Genomic DNA, 20,089 nt, shown 5'->3' with positions numbered 1-20,089 from the left:
GCCCGCAGCAGAGAGCAAAATACTTCGCAACATCAGTTCTGATAATTTGCGGTCTCTGGGTGAAGTGCACCGCTGTGGAGAAGTATCGTAGTAAGAAGTTTGAAAACCAAGCTGTGGTCGTTCGCGTGTGGCTTGATGAACCTACTCTGGTGCCCAGGTGACTTGCATCATGAAGCCCGCCCTTCATTACCCCACGTCATGCGCGTTACGCGACCCTACTAGAGCTTTTTACGCGCGGTGACATGCACCTCCCGCTTCAAGAGAGAAATTCCCAACCGACGACCCAATCTGTGAGAGCCATAGCTATTTGCGGCGATGGGGATCAAACGTATGATGCTGCTTCTGGTTTTGGATCTCATATTCTGACCGTGAGCAGAACTATACCATGTCATCGCCGACGAGGCACCTGACGCCATCAAAACTGGTGAAATCAAGAACCACTTCGGCAGGAAAGTTGCTATTGTAAGTGTCCCTACTCTGCCCTTGACGGCCGAGCTAATTCTTGTATCCAGGATGCGTATGCCTGAATCAGTCTTGAATGAGGCGACATCGGCTGACTCCCACAGGTCCATGAGTATCTACAGCTTTTTGGTCGCGGTTCGTTCAGATGGCCAACAACTCATGTCGGACACCGGTGAAACTACGTCGCATCTCATGGGAATGTTCTATCGAACTTTGCGCATAGTCGACAACGGCATTAAACCACTTTACGTCTTCGACGGAGCACCCCCCAAATTGAAATCGGGTGAGTTGGCGAAGCGGTTTGCCCGGAAGAACGAAGCCAGCGAACAGCATGAGGAGGCCAAAGAAACCGGGACTGCGGAAGAGGTGGAGAAATTTTCAAGACGTACAGTGAGAGTCACCAGAGAGCATAATGAAGAGTGCAGAAGATTACTCAAGTTGATGGGCATTCCATACATCATCGCCCCAACTGAGGCTGAGGCGCAATGTGCAGTTCTAGCACGTGCTGGTAAGGTGTATGCCGCCGCATCAGAGGACATGGATACATTATGTTTCAACGCGCCCATCTTGCTCCGACACCTCACTTTCAGTGAGCAGCGGAAAGAACCTATCCAAGAGATTCATCTCGACAAAACTCTAGAGGGATTGGACATGAACCGAAATCAGGTAGGTGGTCCCCCCACGCACATTTGAATACCGTCACATACTGACTCGGTTAGTTCATTGACCTATGTATCCTTCTGGGATGCGACTACGTTGACCCGATTCCAAAAATCGGACCAAACACGGCCCTGAAACTCATCCGAGAATACGGTTCACTCGAAAACGTCGTCGAATTCATTGAAAATGATCCGAAGAAGAGATACTCCCTTCCTGAAGACTGGCCGTACAAAGACGCAAGAGAGCTGTTCCTCAACCCCGATGTCCGATCGGCCGATGATCCCGAGTGTGATTTTAAATGGGAGGCACCTGATGTGGAAGGTCTTGTTCAATTTCTTGTCAACGAGAAGGGATTCAATGAAGATCGTGTACGAAGCGCAGCCCAGAAATTGCAAAAGAATGTCAAAACAGCACAACAGTCCAGACTGGAGGGGTTTTTCAAGGCTATACCAAAGACCGAGAAAGAGAGGAAGGACCTGAAACGCAAGCACGATGAGAAAGTTGCTGAAGCAAAGAAGAAAAGGAAGGAAGATGCAAAGACCAAGAAAGAATCCAAAGCGAAGGCCCACCTCTCGACATGAGATGGCATTGGGCAGACATCACGCAATTTTCAAGTAACGATAAATGGCTGAAGGTGGAGAGGATGGGAGAGACATGATGTATCTACTCATAGCAATGGCGTTTCGGAGGGAAAGATATCATAGGCGCCGTTGCCTAAGGTGCCATGGAGTCCAAGGAACGGACTTGAACCATCAGACAAACTTGCCGGTGCGCTGCAGGTTGAGATAGACTTGGCACTAAAAGTTTTGGTCGATGCGGCTCACATGACCACAGTCCGGCCAAGGTGGGTGGCGAGGTCAGCTGCTCGCATTCCCAATGGCTGGAGCTTGATCCATCGTCCAACCTGCCTTGCGGTCGGGACATAGTCAATGTGCAGCCTTCCATCAGTAACGATAACCCGATTGTTAAATCAGAGCCCGAAACACGTATCAATTTCCAACGGGAAGCCTGTCGCCAAGCTTGTGAGAACACGTGAAACAACAATCGGAAACCCCGCGACAAGTCACTCGCGTTAAACGTCGTGAGCAGCGATTCAGCAAGGCAGTACAAATGCGGTTTCACGACGTGATCCCTCCTCCTGTGACCACCACAGAAACAATCGAGTCGCCAAAGCAGCCGAAATTCGTGCCTCCGGGACGAATCCAGATGATGGGATCAATGTAGCAACACCTATTATGTTCTCATCACGTACGCGATGAGAAGAACAAATGGCGACGGTTCAGATTAGATCGCAATGATCCATCACATGATGAGGTAGACGCCATAAAGAAAATCGCAGGCAGCAGGAGCTGGGATGGTAGGTTGGTGTAAGATTGACGGTGATCATGATAAAGAATGACACACTCAGCTCAATGGTGGGATAGGATAGAATGACAAGATCTGGAAAGACAATGGACGGGGTGAGAAGAGACAGGGTGTGAGGGAGGGCATGGCAGCTGCGCGCGTGATCTGATTGATCAGTGGCATAGAGCAGCGAATTGATGAGACCCGAGCCAGATGGGCAGAGCTAAAAAGGAGCCTCTCGTCCTATTTATTATTTTGTTCGAGTCGAGTTTCCGCCGCGTGTTGCATTTTCTGATTGGCTGCAGGGCAGGAGCACCTCGCGGATCAACCCACGTCACATGCGAGGTATAAACATCCGTCGCATCCCCCGCCCGCGCGCTGCGAATGCCCATTCTATCGCTCATTTTTCTCTCTCTCAGGTCGCCCACCCGTCGCTCACCACACCTATCTGCCTCTTTTTTCCAAGCTCGATTCATCAATCCAACTACTTAATCACACTTCTACCATCATCATGCCTCCCAAGAAAGCTGCTGCCGCCGCTGCTCCGGCCAAAGAAGCAAAGGAGAAAAAGCCTGCTGCCGCCCCCTCCCATGCTACTTATAAAGGTCAGTTTGCCAGTCCAAAACGCTGTCGCAGCTGCCTGCTGTTAAGTCTTTCGTTGTCGCGTATCAATACTGACTATGTCTCTTAGATATGATCAAGGAGGCTATCCTCAATGTGAGTGAATCTCGTTTGCGACAACGTCGATGCCTCTCGAAACGCCTATCTAGTCGCCTCGTTTGGCTGTGGAGTCGGCGCAAGAGAGTGGCATTTGTTTATACAGTTCCCAAATGGGTTGAATGGCTGCTGACGTGTCTTGAAATGCAGCTTAAGGAGCGCAACGGAAGTAGGTGAGTCATTGCCCGCGCCTTGTTGACATTGTTGTCGAAGGCGGTCACTTTCCCACACACAACCCGATGCTTACTTGTGCACAGCCGACAAGCCATCAAGAAGTATGTCAAGGCAAACAACAACATCACTGTCACCTCCGAGACCCAATTCGACTCTCTCTTCAACAAGGCTCTGAAATCTGGTGTCGACAAGGGTGACTTCCAACAGCCAAAGGGTACTTATCCTTCCCATGCTAGCCCATATTGTCTGTGCTAATGCGTCATTCTCAGGCCCATCTGGTCCTGTCAAGTTGATGAAGAAGGAGGCTAAGCCCGCCGAGAAGAAGACTGTCAAGGTCAACGCCCCAACCATCGTCCTCCCTATTCCTATGCTAATCATTCGTATAGAAAGAGAAAAAGGAGGCCAAAGAGGCCAAACCAAAGACGACTAAGGCCAAGGCTGCTCCCAAGACCAAAACTGCCGCTCCTAAAGTGAAGAAGGCTGCCGCCCCGAAGAAAACCACCACTGCTAAGCCCAAAGCCAACACCGCCACCAAGCGAGCTCCCAAAACCAAGACCAAAACTGAAGCTTCCGTACGAACCATCCAACGTGGCTTGTCATTGACTCTTGACTAATTATATCTTAGGCCCCTGCCGTCACCGACGCCCCTCCTGCGCTGAAGAAGACCAAGTCTGGACGGGTCAGCAAACAAAAGACCACCTCAAGCACCAAGGTCCCCGCCAAAAAAGCTGCAACAAAGAAAGCCACACCAAAGAAGGCGACACCCAAGAAGACTGAGGCCGCCGCATGAACGCCCTCTACTGAAAGCTATGTCGCTGTTATGACTTGATGTGTGTCGCTTGCTTTTTGCCGTATCTGGTATTTTGAAGTCATGTCGATGGAATGATGGGTATGGGAGGCCTGTCTAGGGATGAGGCGTCACGGAGATGGGGTATTGATGATGTTACATATCATCGTCTCCAAACTCTGGCACCGTAAGGAGGAGTTTCTTCTGGTCTTTCTACTGGAGGGGGATTCCTCGCCTGTGTGTGTGTCTGTCTGTCTGTCTTAAAGTCTGGCTTTGTCTGGAGTGTCAAGACGGGATGTCTTAAAGTGGAACGGCGTTATCATTGGGAAAGGGCAGCGAAATGGGTCTATAAGGATGGAACAACTATGGGCAACAAATGCAACCGCCACAGCCACCAGGGTGCACTCTGAGGCGAAGATGATATTGCTTATGGGCATTTCTCTTCCCAATTCTGTTAAACTGAGGGGATGAGGGATTCCAGGCTCACATTGGAGAGATTTCTCGTACACTTTGAGTCAATCCAATACCTTGTACAAGAATCGGTTCTGTCTTTGATCTTGATCTCCATCCACTGTTAAAGCATCGGAAGCGAGTTTTTCCGGTTCCACGAGGCGAGCTGTGAGACAAGTAAGCGAAGCATGTTGATTGGACATGGTCCATCGTCACCATGTACAGAGGATCTGAGGATAAACTCGTTCCTAAAAGAAACCTTATAACATCTGTGTATGAGCGTACACCTCTCCTCTCTTCTAAACGTCTTTCCCTTTCTCCTCCCCTATCCTGGCCTCTGTCACCGTCTTGCCCAATTAACTTTCAAATCCCGATTCCCCATCATCTGCAACGTGAGCTTCGGCTGACTATTCTCCATCACAGCCTCGAACCTCTCTTTGATTTGCTGATCTGTCTCGCCTTCAAAATTTTTGACAGGCTCACATCTATATTTGCCAAAGATTGTCATGAACACGCTCACGAACTCCACCTGGCTCATTTTCATTCCTGGGCAGGAGCACGGCCCGGGTGACCAAGGCAAGAAAGTCCCTTTGGGCATTGTTTTGATGTTGACGATTGTTGCCACGCCGGGTGATGGTGTGGGGTCAATGAGCCAGCGGTCAGGACGGAATTCGGAGGCGTCGGGCCCATAGGTACTCGGGGAGCGGCGCAGGCCTACGCTGCTGATGTAAATTAGGGTGCGGGATGGGATGTAGTAAGTTTTTCCTGTTGAGGTGGTTATGGAGACGTCGTAGGCTGAATTGGTTTGTTTGGCGAGGTGCACAACGGGTGGGAAGAGGCGCATTGTTTCGTACTAGTTACGTTCGGATCATCAGTAAGTACAAAGAGTCTTTCCCCCCGAGAGGGGGAAGAGGCACGTTGATCGAAATACAAGATACAAGAAAATAACAGGAAGAATTTTAAGGGTAGGTGTCCAGGCAGGAGACTTTCTTACCATCAGAGCCAAACAACGAGATAATCGAAGAAAAATCTCTGCGTATTCCAAGCTCTCCGTATCTTTGTTGCCGAATACATGGCTGATTTCTTCGTACAGCCAATCTTGCCACTTTGGATATGTGGCCAACAGCGCCAGTGCGTACGCCATGGTGTTGGCCGTTGTGTCGAATCCCGCGGATGTGAAGACGAATATGTTCCCTAGGATCTCTTCTTCTGAGAGGATCTGGGAGTTCTTGGACAGGCTGGTTGTTTTGGTTTCGCCCGTCTGGTCGGCGCTGGCGTCAGCTCATCGCACCAGCATGCTCATGAGGGTACTTCGCGCTTCGGAGTCGTTAATTTTCTGCAGTTGTCTGCGCTCGTTTTCTAGCATCTCCTTGGTGTGCAGGGGAAACTCGATCACCGTCTTTGTAGCTTCCATGTACGTCATCCTATATCCTCCTTTGGGCTTTTCGACCTTTTCCTCCTTCCGTGGCCGTGAGATGCCGAAGCCAACGGTACTTAAAACATTGAAGGCAATGGTCTTCATCCCTCGCGCCGTATCATCCGTCACACCTTTCAATTCGTCCATGTAGGACGACAGCATCTCTGGGGCCGGTCGACATGATTCACCAAAAACTAGACCGCTGATTTTCTCATTAATGTTGGGCGCTATCAGTTTACGTTGTCGTGACCAGCTCTCTCCCTGGCTGGTAATTAGGTTGCGACCAAAGATGTTCACTATCAAGCAGGTAGCTTCTGTGTTGGTGAAATCTTTTGATACGCTTGAGAACCTCGGCCGCCAGTTCAGGGTCGATCAGGTTGAGTTCATTGCCTCCGGCTGTCACGAGGACGAAGGCTGGGCCGTATTTTTCGAAGACAGAGTATTTGCGTCGGAACTCGAAGCCATAGGTTGCGATATCGAGGGATTCGTAGAGCCTTTCCGGAAGGAGCTTTTGGAAGACAGGTCGCAAGGGGACAGAGAAAAACAACCCATAGTGGATTAAAGCGGTTGAACAGAACGACGATGATGGGAAGGCCAGTTTCGCGAGCTGATAGATAGTTCCTAGCGAGGCTGTAGAAGGTGGAGCAAAACCATAGGCCGAAGAGTAAGAGGAAATTCACCACCCAGGCCATGACTGGTTTGGACCGTGGGATGAGTTGATCAACTGACCTCCGGAGCTTCGAGATGAGGTACTCTTGCCTATCGCCGGCTTGCTCTCTCGATTCTTTGCCTCTTGTTGTAATAAACTCTCGTAAGTCAATAATTTTGGTACAACGTCGCCTTACGGTCATAACGTTATGATCCTGCCGCCAGAAGGGTGTCCTCTGATATAACCCCAAGAAGTCAGGATCCAGAATCCTCGTAGAGACATGTGCCGAGGAATTGAGGGCCTGAGATACCATGGGAGAATTCAGCTAATTGGTGGGCAGTCAAAGGAAATAGTAGACGACTTACAATCCGAAGGCGGCGACTAGGGGTTTTGAGTCTCCTGTCAGCATGTACGATGAACTGCAATGGCAAGGAGGTTTGGTGAAGCTGAATAAAAGTAGCAAAATCTTGACATTCTGCCACATCACCTCTACAGCCATCGTTCAGTCAAAATGCAAAAGCTTAAAGCGTTTCCAAACTTTGAAAGGTAGACTCATTCCCGTAGCCACGCTATGCATTGCATTTGCTTTCATTACACTTTTGATTCTGGGTTGCCCTTAGACATTTCTATCTAGCCTCCACCGATTCCCTATCATCGTGACAATGCAATATCATCAATCCGTAGAATCATCTTGACGGTCTCAGCCGCCAATTCAATGGCACTGGTGCTCACAAGAAGAGGTTGCAACACTTTCTCATCTGCAATATTCGTCTTGACCCCTCCGGTTCGTATGCTGACGCCCGCATTCTTCTCTCCCATATCATGTCGATGTCGAAGATCTGTCACCACTTTGATGCTGTTCAGGCCTGCGTTTTCCGCCAAAGTCGTAGGAATTACTTCCATTGCATCCGCAAACGCTTTCCAGCATATCGCTTCGGTACCCGTCAACTCCCGTGCCTGTTTCGACAGTTGGTGCGCGATCTCGATTTCCGGTGCCCCGCCCCCAGCAATGAGTGCTTTTTTCTTCACCAGACACCGGATGACACAGAGCGCATCGTGAATTGAACGCTCTGCTTCATCCAAGACTAGTGAGTTGGCACCCCGCGCAACAATCGATACCGTTTGGTTTTGTGGTGACGCCGTTCGAATGCCTGTAATCTTGACATATCGAGCTCCGGACGATTGGACTTCCTCAACCAAATCGGCGCTACCCAACTTGTCCTCTGCGAAGGTATCAATGTTGGCAATTGGTTTACATCCTGTGCTCTTGCACAGGAATTCCACCTCATCCCGCTCAATGTCTTTGATGGCCATGATCTTTAATCTTGACAGAAAGTGTAATGACAGATCGTTTACAGCGTCTCGCAAAATGGACTTCTGGATCAACAGCACGTTGCACTTTGCCTTCTGGATTTTCTTGACCATATTCAGCAAATATGTTCTCTCCTCTTTCAAGATCTTGTCCATTTGTCTGTAGTCGTTGACAACAATCTGATTTTCCATGTCGGGCTTTGGTGGACTGAGTTGAAATTGGATTAGGGCCATCCGTGCCTTCTCGATTCTGGTCGGGCCACCGCTGCTCTTGATCACAGGCTGGTTGAGAACCAGTCCATCTATCATTTCCGAATCCTCAATTGTTCCACCGATTTTCTTAACGATTCGAATATTTCGCAAGTCCACATTGTCCGCCGTTTTCTGGTCGATTGTCTTGAGGACGGCGTCCACGGACATTGGACCAAGCAGGCCTGAATACTGTGACACTATTTTCGAAGAAAGAGAGGTCGAGGCGGCCTGGAGGAGGGTTGTACGGTCAGATAGTGAGATTGGCTGCGACATGTCGTGCAACACTTTGACTGCCGCGGCGGCAGCCCTCTGAAATGACTCCGAAATGATGGTAGGATGTATTCCCTTAGAGAGTAATCGGTCGGCAGCGCCGAGGAGACTTCCTGCAATCACAACCACCGACGTTGTACCGTCCCCAGCCTCGATATCCTGGGCTGCGCTGAGATCTACCAGCATCTTTGCCGCCGGATGCATTACACTCATGCTTTTCAGCATAGTGTTGCCATCATTTGTGATCAGATTTTCTCCTTTGCCAGATTGTATCATTTTATCCATTCCTCGTGGTCCAAGTGAGGTTCTGATGGCATCTGCAACGGCTCTGGCTGCCATGATATTGGCAGTCCTTACAGCCATTGGCTTCTCTTTGTCCTGTTTGTCAAGTCAGAAATATATGTCTCCAGTGTCTCGATGTAGAACGAACCTTGAAGGCTGCATTTCCGGCATTGCCTTGGATGCCCAAAGCAGCTGCCATATTTGCTGGATAAAAATCAACAATTATTGGGGATTGTAGTAGAGAATAAAAGATCTTGCAACACGTCCGAAGCTGCTCTCTCAGTTCGTGGTGGTAGTGGCGGCGGCGGTTGTTGTGGTCGTGGCCGTGTGGTTTTCGACATCAAAAAGTTGGAGAGTAAATTTAGGGCCGAGCATTGACACTCGAGACGCAGGAATCCAGGCACGCGGCGATTACGGACGCATCATTCATTGCTTTCCATGCCCATCTTCTTGTTTCCTAATATCAACCTGGCTTTTCCTCCAGCGTTCAAGTAACCTGCAGTTGAATTCCCTTTCATTTCGACTTCTCTTCCGATCTAGCCTTGCGTCCCCATCACCCGCGAGAATGCCTAGCGCAACGGGCTCAAGCTGGGAGAAATACCAGAAGAATTTCGCCGACGATGAAGAACCGGAGAAGAAGATCACTCCCTTAACAGACGAGTATGTCATTCTGCGATCTACTAAGATCTTCAACTGACCGCGTTCAGGGATATACAAGTCCTCAAGACTTACGGAGCAGCCCCATATGCCGCAGCCCTCAAGCGATTAGAAAAGCAAATCAAGGAGAAGCAACAGAGTGTCAATGAGAAAATTGGCGTCAAGGAATCAGATACTGGTCTTGCACTCCCGCATCTCTGGGATGTTGCCGCCGACCGTCAACGAATGTCCGAAGAACAGCCTCTGCAAGTCGCTCGATGTACAAAGATCATACAAGATGAGAAGGATAGCGAGAAAAGCAAATACGTTATCAACGTCAAGCAAATCGCCAAGTTTGTCGTGAACTTGGGAGAACGAGTCAGTCCTACAGATATCGAGGAGGGCATGCGTGTCGGGGTTGATCGACAGAAATACTCCATTATGCTACCATTGCCGCCCAAGATTGACCCCAGTGTGACGATGATGACTGTGGAGGACAAACCTGATGTGACTTACGGGGACGTCGGCGGTTGCAAAGAACAAATTGAGAAACTCCGAGAAGTAGTTGAGATGCCGCTCCTTTCGCCAGAGCGATTCGTGAGTCTCGGCATTGACCCTCCCAAAGGTGCTCTACTGTATGGTCCTCCCGGTACTGGAAAGACACTTTGCGCGCGCGCCGTTGCGAATCGCACTGACGCAACATTCATCCGAGTCATCGGGTCGGAATTGGTACAGAAATATGTTGGCGAGGGTGCAAGAATGGTTCGTGAATTGTTTGAAATGGCAAGGACCAAGAAAGCCTGCATCATCTTCTTCGACGAAATCGATGCTATTGGCGGTGCCCGATTCGACGATGGTGCTGGGGGTGACAATGAAGTCCAAAGAACTATGTTGGAACTTATCACACAACTCGACGGCTTTGACTCAAGAGGTAACATCAAAGTCATGTTCGCCACCAATCGACCTTCTATTCTCGATCCAGCGCTCATGAGGCCTGGTCGTATCGACCGCAAAATTGAATTCTCATTGCCAGATCTGGACGGACGAGCTAACATATTAAGAATCCATGCTAAATCCATGTCAGTGGAACGTGACATCAGATGGGAATTAATATCGAGACTATGCCCGAACGCCACAGGAGCCGAATTGAGAAGCGTGGCGACAGAGGCGGGTATGTTTGCAATCCGAGCACGAAGAAAGGTCGCCACAGAAAAAGATTTCCTGGCAGCGGTGGACAAAGTCATCAAGGGCAATCTGAAGTTCAACTCGACTGCAACCTACATGCAGTACAACTAGAGCATGGGTGGGCGAATGTTGAATTGTTTTCAAGCGCTGCATTTGCTTAAGGATCGGGGCAAGGCGGAAAGGAAGCGAGAGATCTTCCCCAAAGGACTTGTACCATACGAAGGCAGTTAGATAAATTGAGTGTGGACAATTCGAGCGCCTTTTCTTCAATCCGATGTGGACAATCGCACATTAATACAGTGCCAGTGTGCGAGTGTGTTTAAGTTTTCGCATGCCATGTAGACTTCGAATGAACCACCCTCATACCTGCACCGTTCTATCTTATCTCTCTAATCCTGACATAGCGGTGGGACGAGGATTCGTGACTTCAAGGCATCCAACATCAGCTACAGCTGCTGAAGTGCGAGCTCCATGCCCTCGGCCATGACCGCAGAATACGCCGTCATCTCCGCCTCATTGATAAGGCTGCGGAACATGGTGGTGGGCCTTCATGATCAGGTGGACGCTCTGTCAGAGAGCCTTCAAATAGCACTACTCGGAGGCAGATTGACTATGTCTGTTCTTCAGGAGCGGATTGGCCCCCCTTGCGAATGAGACCGAGAGTGGCGAACTGAAACCCAAAATATTCAAGTTTGTGCTTGAACAGGATAATTTGAAAGAGCTGTCGCAACAGATTCGTCGTCGGCCGGCTTCGATCCCGTCGCTCCTGTAGACTGTCAGAGGTAAGATATAATCTCATATAGGGGTCACGCATGGGGCCACGCATTAGGAATATTATCCAAGTCGACGGTTGCGATGGCGTATCATTGCTTATTCTGTCATCTCAGCGTCCACGGACGTCATTAGCCCGGCGAGGATACCACTATCCATGAGACTGATCTGTGTGACCGAATTTTTTTTAGTGACTCTTTAACGGGAGTGAAGCAGCACACACAGGACTATAATATCATCTTGCAACCGATGGCCAAAAGAGATCTTTCACTGTGGCAGGGAAGTCGTCCATCGAGGGAACACCATGTACCGAGAACCATTATTGGTTAGCGGGAAGATGGGTTCCGTCTTTGAGCTTTCTTCTATCATTACTGACACTCGTCTCGACTTTGGTGACGAGGTCATGGATTCTAAAGCATATCGAAGAGCTCTCATGGATTTGAGACACGCTCAAAATCCCCCAGGTCAAGTCGAAGATGATCAAGATCGGCCGGATGGTCCTTGCATTTTCAGGAGCAAGGCAGTCAACACGCCGACCAAGAAAGCCTGCTATCTGCCACCGAGAAGATCTTCATCGGCCGAGAGGGTCCCCAACGTGATGAGCGAGGACTGCACGACACGGAGAAAAGGTAAGTCAGAGCGAAAGGCCTGTGGTTTATTTTCCGAATATCTAATCAAGGCAGTGGATACATCAAGTTTTGCCACTTCTGTCTGGGCGTCCCCATCATTCTGGTCGGATGCATGAAAGACTGGACATTTTCGGCGCAGGGGCTGAAATTGAAGCCGGTGAGAAGATCGCGGGAAGAGACGCAATGGTGTCGATTGGATGGAAATGAATATCCGCTTCGAAGGGGTACCCAAATCAATGACCTGTGCTACGAATATGAAAAGCGGATTCTGAATCGGGAATAAGCTATAAAGTCGTGTCGTCGTCTAGCCGCCTGGGCTCCTGATCCCTGACAAGTTTTGTTCTAGACTCCAACACTTGACAGAAAAAGCAGTAGGCATGACGAATGCTCTAGGTCTTTGCCTTTGGACATCAACTGGACAGCAACGTTACGATCCCGGTTCTCTTTTTTCCCACCCAATGTATCTTTGGCTCTCACAGACTTCTACTTTACAACCGAATTTATTAGCATTTTTCAGTTGCAACTAGACTGTAAATACCAACTGCCCCTTTACTGGCGCGTACTGCGGAAGACGTGTTGTCAGAAGAATTTCAACTGGTATCCTTGATGAATTTGTTGAAATTGCAATGAAGCACTGGTACCTGAGCAAGCCATACGGAGGAAGAAGGAGGAGGAGGAGGAAGAGGAGGAGATCTTCAATTTCTCTTCCGTCTCTACTGCATGACACATATTTGGTACCAATGAGGCATTTCCTTCGGTCTATGGACATGTCAATCAAAGAGATAGTTGCCAGAACATCTAGTCGAGTTTGTATACCTCGCACTGCCGATACTTACAGCCGAGACCCTTGAAGGCAACTCTTTTCGACCTTAAGAAAGCGTGGATAGTGTGGTTACCAACAATGGGTGGGTTCATTCTCTACGATATTCGGGTAGCTTCCCTGTAGGACTGGATAGGAAAGACGGTATGCCTAGAGACGACGCCGGTAATAGTGATGAATTATTCGATTGATATCAGTCTGGAGTTTTTCCTGGCCGAGTTACGACTTTAGGCAGATCGGTGTATCATTGGTATTGTATTGCAAGGGACCCTATCACCTGAGGCTAAGTTACCTAATGCTCCACCGTATATTAGGACAAATCGAGATCTTGTGATTGGCTGGTGGCATTTGCGGGCAAAACCGCTAGAGAGACGACGAGAAGACCGCGGCTGCGAGCATCCGAGCTAAATCATTGAAAGACTGACACTTCCGTTTCCTATTCCTCTCCCACTACCACCCGCGCTCTCATTTTGTGGCGGCTTTGCTCAACTCTGTGCGCTCTCCTCTCTTACATGACTCAAGGCTTTGCAAGATGGGCTCCTCAAGCATCTTGCGGGGCTTGACTCCAAGTAACAAGGTACCCTCTAGAGCTAGTCTGCCCGTCGATCCGATACTGATCCGATGTCCAGTTCCCTCGAACTTTGAGACAATACAGAAGGCAATTCTCCTCGACAAGACCAGCAGGTATGGATAATCCCTTCTCCTGTTTGCATTTCCGCCGCTGACGAGCGAAAGCCCGAATCATTGCCAACCAGCCCCTACGAGCTAAAGAAGCCTCGCCTTTTGTCTCTCAGAAATACCCTGTGATTGTATGAAATTGGAAGCCTATATTGCACCTTGGCCTACGGCTGACATTGGCAGGACCACGAATATGATGCGGTAGTTGTGGGCGCTGGCGGCGCAGGATTGAGAGCAGCTTTCGGACTTGCGGAAGCAGGCTTCAATACTGCGTGCATATCCAAATTGTTTCCTACGCGAAGTCACACGGTGGCGGCACAGGGGGGGATCAATGCTGCCCTTGGAAAGTGAGTGGAGTCATCAACAACTGGCAGCCCCGGCTGACAAGCATCACAGTATGCACCCCGACGACTGGAGATGGCACATGTACGATACCGTCAAAGGATCGGATTGGCTGGGTGACCAGGATGCCATCCATTACATGACTCGCGAAGCCCCTCGATCCGTCATCGAACTCGAAGGCTATGGATGCCCATTCTCCCGAACAGAAGATGGTCGAATATATCAGAGAGCGTTTGGCGGTCAGTCGCAAAAGTACGGAAAGGGGGGACAAGCCTACAGATGCTGTGCGGCGGCCGACAGAACCGGTCACGCCCTCCTCCACACATTATACGGTCAATCCTTGAATTACAACACCAATTATTTTATCGAATACTTTGCGTTGGATTTAATCATGGAAGACGGTGCATGCAAAGGCGTGATTGCCTATAACCAAGAAGACGGTACCCTGCATCGATTCCGGGCTCAGAACACCGTATTGGCGACCGGCGGTTACGGTCGAACATACTTCAGCTGCACGTCTGCTCATACTTGTACCGGTGACGGTATGGCTATGGTTGCTCGTGCAGGTCTGCCCAACCAGGATCTCGAATTTGTCCAGTTCCATCCCACCGGGATTTACGGGGCTGGTTGCTTGATCACTGAAGGCTCTCGAGGTGAAGGTGGTTATCTCCTGAATTCGGAGGGTGAACGGTTTATGGAACGATATGCACCCACTGCTAAGGATTTGGCTTCTCGTGACGTGGTCTCGCGATCAATGACCATGGAAATTCGCGAAGGACGTGGTGTGGGGCCAGAAAAGGATCACATTTATCTTCAACTCAGCCACCTGCCCGCTGAGATCCTTCACGAACGACTTCCAGGTATCTCCGAGACGGCCTCTATCTTCTCGGGTGTCGACGTCACCAAGCAACCCATCCCTGTTCTTCCCACTGTCCATTACAACATGGGTGGTATCCCGACAAAATACACTGGTGAAGTTCTCCGCGTCAATGATGCGGGCAAAGACGAAGTGGTTCCGGGGCTTTTTGCTTGCGGTGAAGCGGCGTGTGTGTCAGTCCATGGCGCGAACCGTTTGGGTGCCAATTCGCTCCTGGACTTGGTTGTCTTCGGACGAGCTGTCTCACACACGATCCGCGACAACTTCTCGCCGGGCGTGCCTCATCAAGAGATCTCGGCTGATGCCGGTGCCGATTCAATTAACGTGCTCGACAAGATCCGAACCTCGGAGGGTCCCCGGAGCACATATGAAATTCGATCCGCCATGCAAAAGGTCATGCAGACTGATGTCAGCGTCTTCCGGACTCAAGAATCTTTGGACGAAGGTGTTCGAAAGATCAATCAGGTTGATCAGATGTTCCACGATGTGGGCATCAAGGACCGAAGTATGATCTGGAACTCGGATCTGGTGGAAACCCTCGAGTTGAGAAACTTGTTGACTTGCGCGTACGTATTGATCCATAACTTTTGCTACTCAAAACATCTGCTGACTGTTCCGACCACAGGACCCAAACAGCTGCCTCTGCAGCTAACCGTAAAGAATCTCGCGGTGCTCACGCCCGTGAAGACTACCCAGATCGTGATGATGAAAACTGGATGAAGCACACACTCTCATGGCAGAAATCGCCGCAGGGAAAGGTTGAACTTGGCTACAGAGCTGTGACGATGCATACATTGGATGAAAATGAATGCAAGTCTGTCCCACCATTCAAGAGAACATATTAAATGTCCTCCTTGGTGAGATTGATCTGGAGAATGGAAATGGGCGATTTGAGCCTTTGTTCGTTTATGCGTGTCGATAGGCTGTTTTATACCAGAGAAAAACAACGTAAGAAAAGAAAGGGAAAAAAAAAAAAAAAAAAAAAAGAAAGTATCGTCACATCATGATACCGTATGTCAAAAGACCGAGGTTCAGTAGCTTGGGATGCTGTTCGTTTCTCGCTACTCTCCGATGACATATTCACAGCCTGTTTTCAGGAGCAATCGTCAGCAGCCATTGTTCGATGTCAGAAGTTGCATTGCATTAATCATCATCAGGAAGAGATACCTTCATCCCCCATCCAGACCTCATGTACCTTGCCCGCTGGAACATCTATCCTGGCTCCCACGCCGAATGTCTCCTTGGTTGGATTCGGGTCTTGAGGGTACGTTATGGTCAAAGATCCTCGACGGATCAAATGGGTGGTTAAACCTGAGTGGGAGTGGGGCGGATAGTATGCATTGCTATATGTTATCCATGAGCAAATGTCTTATGCCATTGAGCTCTTTAAGCAGTAGTGGCAACAGGAGCGTGGAAAAGAGGCGACATGATGATGACGATGATGCGATGAAGAATGACATACGGCCCATCAGTCCACGTGAATACGTGTGAGAAACCCCATTCTCTGACAAGCTTTTCGTCCTGTGAGCGAGATGTTGTTCGCACTGACATCTTTGATTACTCTCTGCGAGATGTATTCCTAGATAGAAATTGTGGGATCTTTGTGTCGTTGCCAGGGAAAGGCTTTTGGGTCAATGCGAGGGGAAGACGAATGGGAATGAACGGTAAGTTACGTACACCACCGTGGTGGGTTTATGGATGAAGCGCAAGACATTGAAGCAAACCCACGTCGAGCCGCCCTTGCGTTAGCGCTACTGCTGCCGAAGACAACACTAAGAAAACGATCCCTCTGTGTATAACATTCCACCGAGCTCGTACTTGGACCAGAGGGCAAATCCGAGTCCGTCGAGAAATTACTGCCGCGAGTGTGATGATGTCATTGCACCTTACACGAAACAAGCATCATGTAGCGTCTTCGTCGATACCATCGCATTATCGTCAACTCGAACTTTTACTCAAATCAGCCGCTACACTGGACACGGATTTGACGTGCTCCAACCGATATATATCACTTTTGTGACGAATGGCGAAGAGCCCAAATCGTTTGACGTCGACGAACAAGAAGAGGACGACGATGACGATGACGATGACGGATCGGGTGGTGATGGACAGCACCAAAGAGCCAGTTTCGCACGGGGATACAACAGAGACGCACAAGTCTATGCCATCGTCCATATCTTTGTGCGATGGCAACTCAGGGCATCTGTGCAGGACCTTCATGAGCTGCATTAAAAGAAGCGTCAATTGACGATATCAAGAAGGGCCCTCGAGATGTACGAGATGAGAACTTTCGCAGGCAGCAGATACCATGTCAAAGCTCGATTCTAAGACATCGTCTGCGCCGTACATTCGCACGGTGGCTGGCATTGCGGAAGTCCCCCAGTGTGGGGCAACGTTTGACAAAACTTTTACGATCGACGTGCATCTTTCAGGCGAAGTGGTATTGCGGCCAGCTGCTCTACGTACTACTTTCGAGAAGATCTTCAACCATCGTACGAGTTTTGACTCACACGTACCAATCAAGTCATCAAACCACCAAGTACACGAAAACGTCGACGACTTTCGCCGTTAACGAGATGCTGGAAGAAACCGAACCAGAGTAGATACAATATGGTCTACATGATGCTGTAGAACAGGTGCAGCGTTCATGGGCAAAATTTCGCTCGGCTTTTGAAGGCCCTGAATCGGATGAAGATCCTGGATTCCTCGAGCGCTCTTACGGATGCTGTTTTTTTTTTTTTCCCCGAAGGCGCCAAAACGTATGCTTCTATCTGCTGCCCCCGCCAAACTACGTGGTCGAACCTTTGAAGAAATTCCTCAAGCTTGTTTACAAACTTTGCGCTTGCCCAGAACCAGCGATGTGAACGCCCTCCACAGGTCGCTCGGCTTGCCTCTTCGAGATGTCTTAAGGGACGAATTGTAGAATGCTGATCTAGGAAGCACCCGACTGGCAAGGTCGGTCTTAAAGCGGCACGGTCCGGATGAGTACCCGCCCGAACTCAGGGCAATTTTTACGTTGCTTGCCCGAGCATCAACTGTGGTCGTTTGTTATGGCAGAGCTTTGGGCGTTATGTGCCCGCATACACTTGAAAGGCTCATTTTGCAACGTATTATTATTATGGAATTGACCCAGGATTCCAAGAGCATTGGAAATTCGAATGATAGGGGATGGGTCCATCACAGATATAGATTGATCAGTAACAATGGGCGAAGTGCTTGTGCTCTCCTAATTTGTTTTGCATGAGGTACCCTCTTTGTTCATTGTCGGGTTGAGATGTTGACTCGACGCAGTTATTCAATAACCATGTCTATTGTTTTGGCTTCAATCAAAATCGGTTTCTGGAACGTGGCTAAATATTTGCAACGAAAAGCAGCTAATTCCTGTCAATAATCATGGAGGCTTTTCTTCGGGTGGCTGCACGCTTTGTCTTCCGGCTCTTTGAGGCGAGCTTACGACAGCCCATCGAGCACGGGTCTGGATCACCAAGACAAGAACGTGGTCGTTCGTCAGATGCAATCTCCCCTAAATTGCAAACCTCCTACGTAATAGTAATTCGAACCGGGCTGCTCACTTTTTTGGCGGTGCCAGGCAAGGCTGTGGGTAGGGGAAATAGGGGTCAATGAGGACACCGATGGATGAATAGAGTTAGAAGAGAGGTCGAATTTGGCTTAGCAGTTTGGAATTAAGAGGCCCGCTAATCCAGAATTAGTATGTTAGTAGGGAGATTAGTATATAACCGGTTAGACTGAGCATGGGATGTTCATCGCCGGGCATATCGGTAGCTGAGTAAACATCCCCCGGTTGGCGCATCGCAAAAGTCTCTCCCGGGTCAGCATGCGTCGTTCATGTGGATACAGAGCATTGTTCAGTATTGCAGTCAGAGATATAAGCGGTCAGTCATCAGCTGGATGGTTGACACGAACTTCACATGTCAAACTATCATAAACGCCACGGCATTCGAGCCTCGGAGTTGAAGGATGACGTCTCCATGTCCCATGCTCTTGTCAATGTCTCTCCGAGGTAGAGGGGAAGAAGAAAAAAAAAAAAAGGTTTGTGACCGTCCGGCCAGTCCCAGGAATTGCTCCCTTTCCCCCTGCATCAACATGCCAATCCTGCGCGACCTTTGTCTTCCTCTTTTGTGCCTTGTCAGTGACTTGGCCCTCCCCGGACCAACCGTATTAGTCGTTAGAGGCCAAGGCTGTTCCCTGGGTGTTCCCCACTTTTCGCCCATTGTCACTTGTGTCTGGCCAACCCGTGGCAGAGATCTCACGCCTCGACAATCTGGGCAGGACAAAGATGGTGGGGCCGCGAGTGGGTGTGGTTGTTTCACAATTGTGGTCAAGGCTGGCTATTGGGGGGCTGAATGGCAAAGAAGGATCAACGCCATTCAACATCATCTGGTATATTTTCTCCCTCTTTCCGCCTTCTTTCCTTCCTATATACTTCCTTTGTTGGTCCTTCACGTTCCTCGAGAATATCGAAGTCTGTGACTTTTTGTATCGTTCTCTCCTTCGACTCCTTGTCCCCTACACTCTTTCATCCCCGGAGGATTATACACTCATTACCAGCCCAACCACACTCCTTATACGGCCCCGACATTCACAATTCCCCGAACCCAGCCAAACTAAATAAACCAAAACCGGCAATCATGCATTCCTTCAAGACGATCTCTGTTCTGGCTGCCGTTGCTGGCGTTGCCTTGGCGCTGCCCGCCCCTGCTGAAGATGGCTCTCTCGTTGAACGCCAATGGTGGGGTGGTCCTAATAGATACTGGAAGAGCCCTGATGCCACTACCTGGGTCGTCGTGACTGCCGAAGCCACACCCGAAGCTACTGCCACTCCCACTCCTACTCCTGCCGCTGAGGAACCTGCTACGACTACCGAGGCTCCTGCTGCCACTACCACCGCCGACTCGGGTTCAACAGATGGCTACATGGGTATTGTCTCCAAATGGCGTTCTGCTGGCGGTCTCCCTGCTCTCACCCAGGACAGCACTCTCGAGGGTAATGCCCTCAAGACCGCCACCGACAGTGGCGGGACCCTCACCCACGAATTGAACCCTGGCACCATGGCTCAGGTTTTGGCCCCTGGCAACGCGGACAATTTCGAGAGTGTCTACGTTGGTGGATGGCTCTGCGAAATTCCCACGCTTCCCGGCTTGGATGGCATCTGCGACACCCTCGCTCAAGGTTGGAATCACGCCGGACAGACTGGCCATGCCGAAATCCTCACAAGCACATCATACACCAAGATTGGCTGTGCTCTGGCTTCAGGAATTTGGGCATGCGATCTTGCATAGATGATGGGTGTTGGAATGGCATACGGCATCTTTCTCCTGGACATGGAAATCGTGTTAAGATTATTGGTGGATGGTG

The 20,089-nt window shown here is 49.7% G+C and overlaps 8 protein-coding genes across 8 annotated transcripts; 6 read left to right on the top strand and 2 right to left on the bottom strand.

The window, feature by feature from the left end:
• Window positions 1–315: 315 nt before the first annotated feature.
• Window positions 316–1,703, top strand: Z518_09242 (flap endonuclease 1; the record flags this gene model as incomplete). Its single annotated transcript, XM_013413198.1, has 3 exons — window positions 316–328; window positions 377–1,128; window positions 1,182–1,703. The coding sequence occupies 3 exons, from the start codon at window positions 316–318 to the stop codon at window positions 1,701–1,703; spliced, it is 1,287 nt and encodes a 428-aa protein (XP_013268652.1).
• A 1,274-nt stretch (window positions 1,704–2,977) lies between these two features.
• Z518_09241 (uncharacterized protein) lies at window positions 2,978–4,147 on the top strand (the record flags this gene model as incomplete). The annotated part of the gene is made up of 6 exons (XM_013413197.1): window positions 2,978–3,071; window positions 3,158–3,356; window positions 3,441–3,571; window positions 3,627–3,691; window positions 3,744–3,929; window positions 3,983–4,147. 6 exons carry the CDS (start codon window positions 2,978–2,980, stop codon window positions 4,145–4,147), a joined length of 840 nt encoding a protein of 279 aa, XP_013268651.1.
• A 787-nt stretch (window positions 4,148–4,934) lies between these two features.
• On the bottom strand, window positions 4,935–6,703 carry Z518_09240 (uncharacterized protein; the record flags this gene model as incomplete). The annotated part of the gene is made up of 5 exons (XM_013413196.1): window positions 4,935–5,447; window positions 5,589–5,855; window positions 5,886–6,213; window positions 6,251–6,618; window positions 6,692–6,703. 5 exons carry the CDS (start codon window positions 6,701–6,703, stop codon window positions 4,935–4,937), a joined length of 1,488 nt encoding a protein of 495 aa, XP_013268650.1.
• Window positions 6,704–7,311: 608 nt separating this feature from the next.
• Window positions 7,312–8,974, bottom strand: Z518_09239 (T-complex protein 1 subunit delta; the record flags this gene model as incomplete). Its single annotated transcript, XM_013413195.1, has 2 exons — window positions 7,312–8,871; window positions 8,924–8,974. The coding sequence occupies 2 exons, from the start codon at window positions 8,972–8,974 to the stop codon at window positions 7,312–7,314; spliced, it is 1,611 nt and encodes a 536-aa protein (XP_013268649.1).
• A 366-nt stretch (window positions 8,975–9,340) lies between these two features.
• On the top strand, window positions 9,341–10,707 carry Z518_09238 (26S protease regulatory subunit 7; the record flags this gene model as incomplete). The annotated part of the gene is made up of 2 exons (XM_013413194.1): window positions 9,341–9,435; window positions 9,483–10,707. The coding sequence occupies 2 exons, from the start codon at window positions 9,341–9,343 to the stop codon at window positions 10,705–10,707; spliced, it is 1,320 nt and encodes a 439-aa protein (XP_013268648.1).
• Window positions 10,708–11,671: 964 nt separating this feature from the next.
• Window positions 11,672–12,112, top strand: Z518_09237 (uncharacterized protein; the record flags this gene model as incomplete). Its single annotated transcript, XM_013413193.1, has 2 exons — window positions 11,672–11,996; window positions 12,051–12,112. 2 exons carry the CDS (start codon window positions 11,672–11,674, stop codon window positions 12,110–12,112), a joined length of 387 nt encoding a protein of 128 aa, XP_013268647.1.
• Window positions 12,113–13,348: 1,236 nt separating this feature from the next.
• Z518_09236 (succinate dehydrogenase [ubiquinone] flavoprotein subunit 2, mitochondrial) lies at window positions 13,349–15,558 on the top strand (the record flags this gene model as incomplete). Its single annotated transcript, XM_013413192.1, has 6 exons — window positions 13,349–13,393; window positions 13,446–13,500; window positions 13,552–13,625; window positions 13,678–13,841; window positions 13,891–15,279; window positions 15,339–15,558. The coding sequence occupies 6 exons, from the start codon at window positions 13,349–13,351 to the stop codon at window positions 15,556–15,558; spliced, it is 1,947 nt and encodes a 648-aa protein (XP_013268646.1).
• A 3,804-nt stretch (window positions 15,559–19,362) lies between these two features.
• On the top strand, window positions 19,363–20,013 carry Z518_09235 (uncharacterized protein; the record flags this gene model as incomplete). The annotated part of the gene is made up of 1 exon (XM_013413191.1): window positions 19,363–20,013. The coding sequence occupies one exon, from the start codon at window positions 19,363–19,365 to the stop codon at window positions 20,011–20,013; it is 651 nt and encodes a 216-aa protein (XP_013268645.1).
• Window positions 20,014–20,089: the final 76 nt, after the last annotated feature.

The sequence above is a fragment of the Rhinocladiella mackenziei genome (genome assembly GCF_000835555.1).
Source record: "Rhinocladiella mackenziei CBS 650.93 unplaced genomic scaffold supercont1.7, whole genome shotgun sequence".
NCBI classification, from domain to species: Eukaryota; Fungi; Ascomycota; class Eurotiomycetes; order Chaetothyriales; family Herpotrichiellaceae; genus Rhinocladiella; species Rhinocladiella mackenziei.
This window is presented reverse-complemented; position numbering and strand designations above follow the sequence as displayed.